The 9,665-nt window shown below is 36.9% G+C and overlaps 2 protein-coding genes across 3 annotated transcripts; one reads left to right on the forward strand and one right to left on the reverse strand.

Moving 5' to 3' along the window:
- The first annotated feature begins 14 nt into the window (after positions 1–14).
- On the forward strand, positions 15–3,088 carry LOC135797484 (solute carrier organic anion transporter family member 1A2-like). Of its 2 annotated transcripts, none has more exons than XM_065309859.1 (7): positions 15–331; positions 388–573; positions 624–827; positions 971–1,066; positions 1,120–1,287; positions 1,354–1,841; positions 1,901–3,088. In XM_065309859.1, the coding sequence occupies exons 1-7, from the start codon at positions 61–63 to the stop codon at positions 2,912–2,914; spliced, it is 2,427 nt and encodes an 808-aa protein (XP_065165931.1). In that variant the 5' UTR covers positions 15–60; the 3' UTR covers positions 2,915–3,088. The 2 variants fall into 2 exon arrangements, with proteins under 2 accessions (XP_065165931.1, XP_065165932.1); XM_065309860.1 differs by having other exon boundaries at positions 630–827.
- LOC135797485 (solute carrier organic anion transporter family member 74D-like) lies at positions 2,985–6,011 on the reverse strand. The gene is made up of 7 exons (XM_065309861.1): positions 5,631–6,011; positions 5,093–5,557; positions 4,519–4,809; positions 4,098–4,458; positions 3,618–3,956; positions 3,453–3,556; positions 2,985–3,331 (listed from the first exon to the last, which is right to left on the reverse strand). Exons 1-7 carry the CDS (start codon positions 5,890–5,892, stop codon positions 3,069–3,071), a joined length of 2,085 nt encoding a protein of 694 aa, XP_065165933.1. The 5' UTR covers positions 5,893–6,011; the 3' UTR covers positions 2,985–3,068.
- Positions 6,012–9,665: the final 3,654 nt, after the last annotated feature.

Genomic DNA, 9,665 nt, shown 5'->3' on the forward strand with positions numbered 1-9,665 from the left:
CACAACCTAAAATTCGCCAGGTTACACCCGTATGTTGGCCAAGCAAGTTCATCACAGAAAATGGTGCATCCGACCGAGCTATTTCGGTCCCCTTCAGACGTAGGGGCATTTTCAGCCCCTGTGGGCAACATTCACGCAGAACCACCCGATTGTGGCCTCAATGTACTACCCTGGCTAGCTACGAAACTCAAACTGGAAAAGTATAATCGTAATACAGTGTTTGTGAGCTTACTCAGCGCCTTGGTAATATTACACGCATGTGCAGCAAGCTATTTTGTCGGCACAGCGAAATTATGGCGCTTTAACTACCACATATCGGAAGTAACCGCAGGTAAAATCTATAAAAATACATATTAAATAAATAAATTTATTATTTTTGTATTTTAGAATGGGTTGTTTACCTGAATCCAATTTTTGGCGGCTTATTTTCATTGGTGTTATCGCATTACGGTAGTGTCATTCATCGGCCATCTTACATTGGTGGATTAGCAATGATTCACGCCGTTGGAGGATGGATACTTATAGTTCCAGAACTGTATCATCCACAATACGCGTCTTTGAATACCTCCGCAGGTAATAATATAATAAATTCAAAACATTTTTCTAATATATTTAATTTATAGTTTTAGATCAAACATTATGCAAAATCTCAACTTCAAAATTAATTCCTTTGGAGGAGATTTTCGATGACGGAAAGAGTTATATTGCTTTGGGGATATTGGTAGCTTATCAATTGGTAAATGGACTTGCGTTTGTATCAATAGTGAGTCACGGTGTTGCTTATATCGATGATGGATGCAAAAAGTATACAACTCCAACGTTTATTTGTAAGAAATTAAAATACCGAGTGTTTCTGATATACAAACATGCATAATTACACAAGATTCAGTTGTATTAGTGGGACACTCTGTATAATTTAAAGTACATCCTTTATCTACAGAGATATTAAAAAATGTATGTTTGTTTCCAGGTTTTGTTGTTGCAGCTGCTCAAATAGGACGTTTTATTGGTCTTAACTTGACATTGATACCTGTTGCATTCAATCGACACCTATTTTTTTCATTTGGTATTATATAAACAGAAAAATATGGATCAATATTTAAATATTATTAATTTTAGCTTGGTTGGTGACTTTGACATTGATTTTCGTCTTTGGTTTCCTGATAAGCTTATTCTCAAAAGTACCTCATAGAGTATTAGTACGTGCAGGGGTAAATACTCTTCTACATCGACAAAGCACCAACAATGGTCGCTCACAACAGCAACAAAATCAAGAAGAAACAAAAGGTATCAGATAACATGATTAAATTAGTATTTCTGTAATTTATTTATTTTTTAATAATATTTTTTAAGTATTGGGTTTCTGGGAAAGTATAACTTCCCTCTTCACTTCTAATCTGGTTCTATTTAATACGCTGGCGGCCACATTCATGCACGTCGCCATTTTGAATTTCAATGCAATGCGCGAAGAGTTCTTCCGATCACGCTTCGTCAACTTCGCTGATGACTTTGACTACCACTTTAGTTTCTATAATGTCTCCGCATTGCTCTTCATGTGTGTCATAGTCCTAGTTATGTCACAGATATTCTTCCGTCATCGGCCAAGCACAAAATTCTACGTTGTTTGGTTAATTGTTGCTTACATAGCAATAACAGGATTCTTCTCAAGCTATGCATTTTTAAAATGTGAAGACCAAACTTCACTTTTCAAATATAATGAAGTTGAGGACATATGCAATCATGAATGCAACTGTAAAATTGATGTCTTTGATCCTGTGTGCCTGGACGGTAAAACATATTATTCTGGATGTTTCGCAGGATGCGCTGAAAAAAATTCAACTGTAAGCTAAATTTATTTTTTTTAATTTTTGGTGACACTCAGTATATTATAAATTTCTAGGGTTATTTTGGTTGCCAATGTGGTAAAAAATCTCTTAAGGCTTCAGCAGGTTCTTGTAATCAAGATAAATGCAAAGTAGTGGCATTTTTTGCGGAGGCAAACTCTGTAATCACTTTTGGGTTGATCGTAAGCGCTTACATTGTCCATGTATTGATTGCGTTGCGTACAGTAAGCCACCAACAACTGAAATCATCTGGTATTGCATTCCTCCTCCTAGGTGTTCAACTTCTCCCTTATCTTCCGTTTAAAATGATTTACGAATTGATTAAATCAACACACTGTAAGAAATCATACAATCACGAATGCTTCATCTTTACCAAACACTTTGCTTTGACAATCAGTCTGGTAACCATCGGATTTATGGTGTTAAGCATAATAATGGCGGTGTGTATGTTGCGAGGGGCGGGGCAAGTCAACATGTACAAACGACGAGGATCACAGAATCTAGGCACACCTAGTGTGAGAATACCGCGAAGAATTGAAGCTGTACAGGAAGAAGATTCGGAAGATGAAGATGAAGATGAACCAACTGAATTGAATAATTTGTATCCGGTACAGAGTGGTTCAAGCCACGCCCCTGCAGAATCAAATAGAACCTCCCACGTTCCAGAATCTAGTAGTGTTAGATCCGAAGAGGAAGAGGATTTAGAAGAAGAAAGATTAAGAAAAACAGAACATCATGAGGAATCACTAAGGAAAAGTTTGCATCAAGTGTTGGCTTCAGCTGCAAGGATAACACCTGATGGGAATGTACAGGAACCAATCCTAACCTCAAGTGAACCAACGCCTCGTGTTACAAAACGAGTACTACAGAAACAAAACAATGTCAATTCTGATCATGATTTTAATAGTTGTGATGATTTATCATTAAATGGCCGAGAAGATGCACCAGGATACACTGATAGTGAAGGAATGAATGATACTGATATTGATTTGGAATTAGCACGAATTAATGATGAGGAATCGCCTAAATGCTTACAACGGAAGAGTACTTTCAGCGAAACAAACTTATAAATTATTCATCTCATCATCTACATGCACACAAACACATTGTATATTTGCATGACATAGTCAGGCCGGGACATAGCACGTTATAATTTTTATTTATGTTTTTATGAATACAATTAATGAATTGTTTGGATTTATTGTAATGTTATGTTATATATAATTATTTCGTTGAATGGTTTACGTCGGTGTCTTTGACTTCGTCTTCCAGTTTGATAAAATCTTTGACATATTCAAGTTCAGTGATTTCTTCGTCAAATATTTTCAGGTCCTTGACGAGATACCACACCACAACATCGAAAAATGTTCCAATTGCGACGAATGCCGCTGCTGTGTAGTTCATGGTATGGCGTAAAGTTTCGCCATTATATAACCAACAATTACCATTTCCGGTGCAGGTTCTACCCCATAATAAACAAGCTTTATCTAAAAATAATATATTTTTTAACATTTTTTTTTAAATTTTGTTAAAGTCACTTAATTTGAGACTAATTGACTTAAACTAAGCAGGTTAACTTGACTTAAGTCAATTAAGTCTATTTCTTACCTATTATAATACCAAATAATATTGGTGATGGTACAAAAGCCCATAAACTCATCATAGTAAGACTGAAACCCATCGCAACAGCTTTATCCTTCTCTTCAACGCTTCTAACCTCAAAAATATTTATTAATAATCAACTTTAACTCAAAATATATAACAAAACAATACCTGACTGTAACTAAATAATTTGAAGCCTTCCCTGTAGCTCCCGAAAACTTGAGCAAACATACAACAACGAGGAAGATATAAAACTTTGATGTGCAGTCCACAGCGCAATTTCCTTGCTTCGCCACTCCATCTTGGTGAGTTTGGTTAGAATCTTCGGTAGATGTGGGTATGCACGAACAGTCTGTATAGTGTTTGGTGCCGTTGATCATTGTTTGATGGGTGCACCCAGCATGACACGCTGAGAGGAAGCCGGTGCTTCCGTCTGTAGAACAAACTGGGCTGTATTTCACGTCGAAATCACATCCGCAATCAGCGTTGCATGGTAATATCGGGTTTATTCTATAAGAAATTAAATATCGTTTAAAGTTTTGTTGTAACGAAACTTGTTCTTGAGTTATTTATGTTTAAAGGTTGAAAAGTAGCAAATTTCTACTGAATTTTTAGTTTTGCGTTAAAAGATTTAAATAATTATATACTTACTCTCCTGTTGGTCCCACAGGTGCCCTGTTATCACTTTCCACACATCCCAAAAATGCATAGGAATAAATCCCTGCAATGGATATCACTCCAACAATCACATTCCAAGCTGCTAATTTTCTTGCTTTCGGTTTAAATTTCGAAATAATAATCCCAGATAACAAAACTCCTATCGCACTAAACACTAACCCAACAGTTCCAGTAATCAAAGATGACGCTGGCGATGATTGTCTATATTGTGTTTCAATATATTTTGGCAAAAATATCCAGTAGGGCATGTAACCAATAAAATAAAAAATGGCCGCTAGGTTATTCGTAATTAATATTGGATTGGATATTATTCTTTTAAAAGTTACTCCCATATCTGTAACGCAAATATTAAATAAGTATAATTATAGATTAGAAATGAGGTTATAATTTTTACCTTTGAATGATGTAGGCAACTCATTTTCCACGTGCTCTTGGTGTGAGATTTGTCGTTGTAGTTTACGTGCCGCAGCACGCGGTAATGTTTTCGGGAAGAGAGCAACTAGAGAACCGAAAATAAAAATAAGGGTGGCAAGGATTATCCAGCCGAGCCACCATGCGCCTAACCATCGAGGGTCATCATTTGTGATTGTTGGCGTCAACGTAGGGGAGATGTAGATTTTTAAACAGAAGGATGCAAGAGTGTAGCCAATGCATGGACCCAACATTCGCAAAAAGTAGGAATAACCTAAAAGTATCAGAAATAAATTTATAAATTATAAAACTATTGTTAATAGACGAATTATTTGTTTTTTAAGCATAACCCTATCATTTTTAATGGTTTTTCGTTAAATTTAAAAGCAAAAAACATTTTTTATTATTTTTTCGCTATATTTTTGCAAAAAAAATAAGCTAAAATTAATTAACTGACCAAAACATAAGTTTTTTTTGTTGAAAAATGCTTCAAAACCATTCTTTTAAGCAAAAAATAAAAAAAAAGCTCTATTTATTTGATTGTTTGTATTTCTTACTGACAAAAACCGGCGTCTTAGACTTCTTGACATTATCATCCAGATAGGCAAGTCCCAACGTATAGTAGAGTGGCCCACCAATACCGGAAATAAATTGTGCGCTGAAGAAGATCGCCTGCGGCGCGTAATTTCCGTCTTCGACTTCACACTCAACGTGCGAGGCATTCGCGTCGCGCAAACAAAGCGTGCGCCTCTCCACAGACGCCGAGTGCAATGATGAAGAAGAAGGCAAGGATGAAAAAGATGTGGAATCTTCGTCGAAATCGGCGCCGTACTCCTTCGTCAGGTACAATGCGTCGTCTCCAGCGCCGTAGAGCAGATGAGGTGATGCCGTCAAGAGGCAATAGATGACCACCGTATACAAACCTAGTGCTATCCATCGAGGACGATGTTTACGCTCTGTGTAGTAACTTACTACTACGGAGACTATCATTGTGCTTAGGTCATTACCAATTGTAATAATTCCTAGAAAGATATTTTTATTTATTTTTAATTTTTTTATTTTTTTGTAAAAATTTCTTAATTTAAAAAATTATACCTGAATTCCTGCTTGGAATTTTAAACCTTTTCTCAAGCGTAGTTATCGTCCCATTATGATACGCAAACGTAGCCGAAAACAAACACCCCAAAATCCCATACAGAAAAACATACGCCTTTTTATTTGCAAACCGTTGCAGAAAACTACCCTTGACAAACCATATCCCACACGAAGTTTCCTCATTTAATAAAATATTATCTTCCACATTTAAATTTGTCACAGATGTCGACGTTTTAATTTTCTCAGTGCCATTTTGAGCCATTTTCAACACACACAAAAGTACGCGCACATTCTAAGTCTAAGGCAAAGCTATAGAAGCTAGATCGCGTCGGAGTTTCGGACAGGAGAAATAATGCGTCGCGTAAAACGACAATGACGACTCGAAATGAGACTAACACAATAAGTGCTTTCGTTTGCCAGCAGGCGAGTCAAAGTGGAGCGTTCATTTCATCTATTCATCAAAATCATCAAAAGTACAAGCGCGACACATATACAAGCAGCATCAATAAATCATCTCCGGAGGAATAAAATTGACAAGTAACGGTTTAATAATACTTAATTTAATTTTATTTTATTTTTATCAAAAACGTTTCAGAAATAGTGCAGGAATTAAAATCAAATATTTTTTTAGTCATTATTTCGCATGGCCTTTAGAGATAGAAGATTAAGATCAAAAGTCGAGACTCGTGCCACATTTCCGATTGCATGATTATTTCATTAAATTCGTAGCTGGCGCGTTGTAACATTCAACTAAAGTTGATGATTTTGTGTTTTTGTGTTAATTTAAAAACAATAAGAAAAAATTGGTTAAAAATGTTATAAATGTTGTACAATTTGTTTGAATATCGTTTAATTTTAGAAAATTCCGATATAAGTACTCAGCAGTACAAAGAATAGCCAACAAATTGAAATTTACGATTTTAACATAGGCAAATTTTTGTTCACAAACTTAATTTGTCCATTTTTTTTACTTAAATTTGCTTAAGTAAAAATTATTTCTAGATTAATAAAGTAATATTAATAAGTAATATTAATTAAAGTAAAAACCTAAAAGAAACTTGCAAATTTTTGTTTTTAAAAGTGCGCAGAAAGCAGTAATCATTCATTTTTCCCGTAACAAAAGCAAACCGCAAATCTTTCTAATTCAAAGGATGATTTGCCCTCATCGTCCTCAAAGACCCACCGTTCAGGTGTGTCCTCGAAAGTCCTCACCGCCGTTTTGCATAACAATCGCGCTAAGACTTCAATCGTCTATCATATTTTCCTTCTTCTCGTTACATTCTTAAATTCGTGCATTCTTCGCGACGCGCATCTTTTCATCCCCGGCCCTCGGCCCGCCCGAGATGGTTATTTACGCAAAGAATATCAGAAAGCACTAAAGCGTCGGTATTACGCGACGGCGAGCACGCAAACGACATTTTAATCTTTCGTTTTCGCTTCCAAGCCAGCAGAATGAATTCAGCGCGGAGCGGGTAGTCCACCCCCATCGCAAAAACGCACATTAACTTTTAAGCCTTCTTCCTTCTTTAACGAAGCGACAGCGCGACTTAGGCCACAGGACGAGATTTATAGCTGAACGGGACAAAAGACTGGAAAAATTGGTAAATATATTTTTTAATAAATTTTATTATTTGTAAAACTAATTGCAATTATTAAAACTTTCCAAATATACATTGCTAATCTATAAAAAATAATTTTATAAGAGCCCGTACCTCCAAAAACCAAAATGCAACATTTTTTCTAATATTTAGTTAAAACTTACTGATTTTAAATCATTTAAAATTCTATAGCAATTTTATGCCATCTAGATTAGAATTATGTAACTATAACTTTAATCAAATCTTCATATCAATTTTTACCTCGAATTTTACACTTTTTAAGTTTTAATTTGGCTTTTAAACTTCATCTAATTACTCGCTGGGATAATCTAAAGAATATCTGAGAATTTCATTAAAATCGATCAACACGTTTGGGAGATAAAAGGGAACATACATACATTAAAATTTAAATACGTGAAAGTATCTTAATAATTCAATATTTAATTAAACAATTTTAATAAGTCTAAATTTAAAAATGAAACTCATTAGTTAGCCGTAAAAATAAGTTTTTAAAACAAAAATATTTAGCAAAACATCAGAAAACAACTTTTCTCTTGAATTTAAACTGTTTTCCACCAGTCCAACATAATAATCCTTCAATCATAGTACTCTTCCCGTCCGAATCCTTGTTACGGCCGTCTTTTGTGCCTGACTCGCCCGATGCTCATCATTAAAACGGTTAAAAATATAACGCCCACCCATCGCGTCTTAATTTCCCCGCCGCGGCTTTGCGTCTTTTCTGCTCGACGTCTTTGTTTCCACCCGACCCCGAAAAGAAAAGCATCGCATTGTTTTTTGTTGCTCCAATTGCGCGCCGGCATCGCGCCGGGAATACATTAAGTCGGGCGGGGGAGATCAGGAAAAGAGTTGCATCCGTCGTTTCGTTTCGCGTGGTGCGCGAGACGCGAAAGAATTACGCTGCCATTATACCGGGATTATTGCGAGATCGCCCTCGAAGCGCGCTCGCGTGCTGTGTAATACTGGTTGCCAACCGAGTAGCTCGAGTAGCGTGCGCATTGTCTTCGGACCGAATCGTTTGGAAAAACGAGTAAATATGCTTCGGGCTTATGAAACAAACCCCACGGCACAAGCATCCAAGCATTCAAACATCCAGTAAGTCTAAGTCTATTAAAACTCTGATTTTCTCTGAAAATTAAAAAAGATAAATAACGTAGGCAACCAGATACACACACATATAGTATTTAAATATAAGTCGGCAACGGATCGATTTTCTCTTCTGATCTCATGTGGGTTAATTCAGTCGCGCGCTTGAACTCTTCGCGCGGGAATTAGCCAAATGTGTTTTCGCATATTAGGCATAAGACGACGCTGAGCCGCATTAAAGCCGCCGCCTCCAACCACCCCCCGCACGCTGCTACGTCTTGCGAGTTTGCGGTGCCGGTGTAAAAGCATTAGCATGATCGCATCCACCTTGTTCGCGAGATCGGAGATCTTAACCCCGGAGCACCCACCCACCGCCCGGGTGAACCACCCCCTCTTAAAACACCGCGCGTGTTGTTCCAGTCGGAGTCGTCCTGAGTTGTCTTGAGGAGAGTATAGATTGTGGTTCGAACCTTCGACGCCACCGCAAGCAGATTATCGGATGCAGATTTTGACCTCCCTGGGACTGATTCAAGCCCTTTACCTTTCGGAAAGACTTAGAAGACCACAAAGACAATTGAATCCATCATGCATCTTAATTTTTTTCAACGTATTTCTACCTTTAAATAAGGTTAAGTTAATGGGACTTTATTAGATGTCAATTTGAAGACTATTTTTTTCTGTTCTTGGTGCTAATAGGGCTTTACGCTGGTTTTCTTGGCGTTGGCGTTAACGAACCTCATATTTTTCATTACGTGCCGAGATTAGGTGTCCGCGTACGTGATCAGATTTGATCTAGGCGGGCACTTGGCCATCCGCCACCCTTGAAGCAACCCACCTTCCTGCGAATACTTTTTAAGCTCCCTAGCTCGATTGGTTGCAAGTAGACGCGCTTGACTTGGTCTTACTCCAAACCTACAACCTGCAACATTTAACCCCCAACCCTTAACACTTAATTTTTTTCGTTGGTGTCTTTTAAAAATATTAAGAAAAGAACGCAAAGAAGAAGATTGTAAAACGTCACGTTCGCCCTTAACGCTTGAATCAACAATCACCCTCCTCTTCCCGAGTAGAGTTATTCAAATTAAAAATGTAATTTCCAGTCGGGCGACCGAGTTATTACATTTTAATCCTGCGTGCCGTTTAAAAATTACAAGCGTCTTTTTTTAAGCGTAGAGGGGTTGTTGGCGGAGGGTAAAAGATGGGATTTTTGGTCTTAGGAAGGAAAAATCTTTAGCTTCTAATTTTAAAGGTATTAAAATATTAGAAAGATTTAGCTAGGCACTTAAATTTTGAAAATATTGTAGAAAATATTTATAAAAATGTTTTAACGATT

The sequence above is a fragment of the Atheta coriaria genome, unplaced genomic scaffold, assembly GCF_025399875.1.
Source record: "Atheta coriaria isolate IRGN ID8LTWV9N9 unplaced genomic scaffold, Caltech_Dcor_3.1 hic_scaffold_8_pilon, whole genome shotgun sequence".
Classification (NCBI taxonomy): domain Eukaryota; kingdom Metazoa; phylum Arthropoda; class Insecta; order Coleoptera; family Staphylinidae; genus Dalotia; species Dalotia coriaria.

What these genes read in the sequence shown, in the direction of transcription:
- LOC135797484 (XM_065309859.1), top strand. Translation starts at nt 61, where the DNA reads ATGGTGCATCCGACCGAGCTATTTCGGTCCCCTTCAGACGTAGGGGCA. An exon ending in CATATCGGAAGTAACCGCAG is followed by an intron (nt 332 to 387) that starts GTAAAATCTATA and finishes TTTGTATTTTAG; the next exon opens with AATGGGTTGTTTACCTGAAT. An exon ending in TACAACTCCAACGTTTATTT is followed by an intron (nt 828 to 970) that starts GTAAGAAATTAA and finishes GTTTGTTTCCAG; the next exon opens with GTTTTGTTGTTGCAGCTGCT.
- LOC135797485 (XM_065309861.1), bottom strand. Translation starts at nt 5,892, where the DNA reads ATGGCTCAAAATGGCACTGAGAAAATTAAAACGTCGACATCTGTGACA. An exon ending in CCTGTGGGACCAACAGGAGA is followed by an intron (nt 3,957 to 4,097) that starts GTAAGTATATAA and finishes AATTTCTTATAG; the next exon opens with AATAAACCCGATATTACCAT. An exon ending in AATTATTTAGTTACAGTCAG is followed by an intron (nt 3,557 to 3,617) that starts GTATTGTTTTGT and finishes TTTTGAGGTTAG; the next exon opens with AAGCGTTGAAGAGAAGGATA.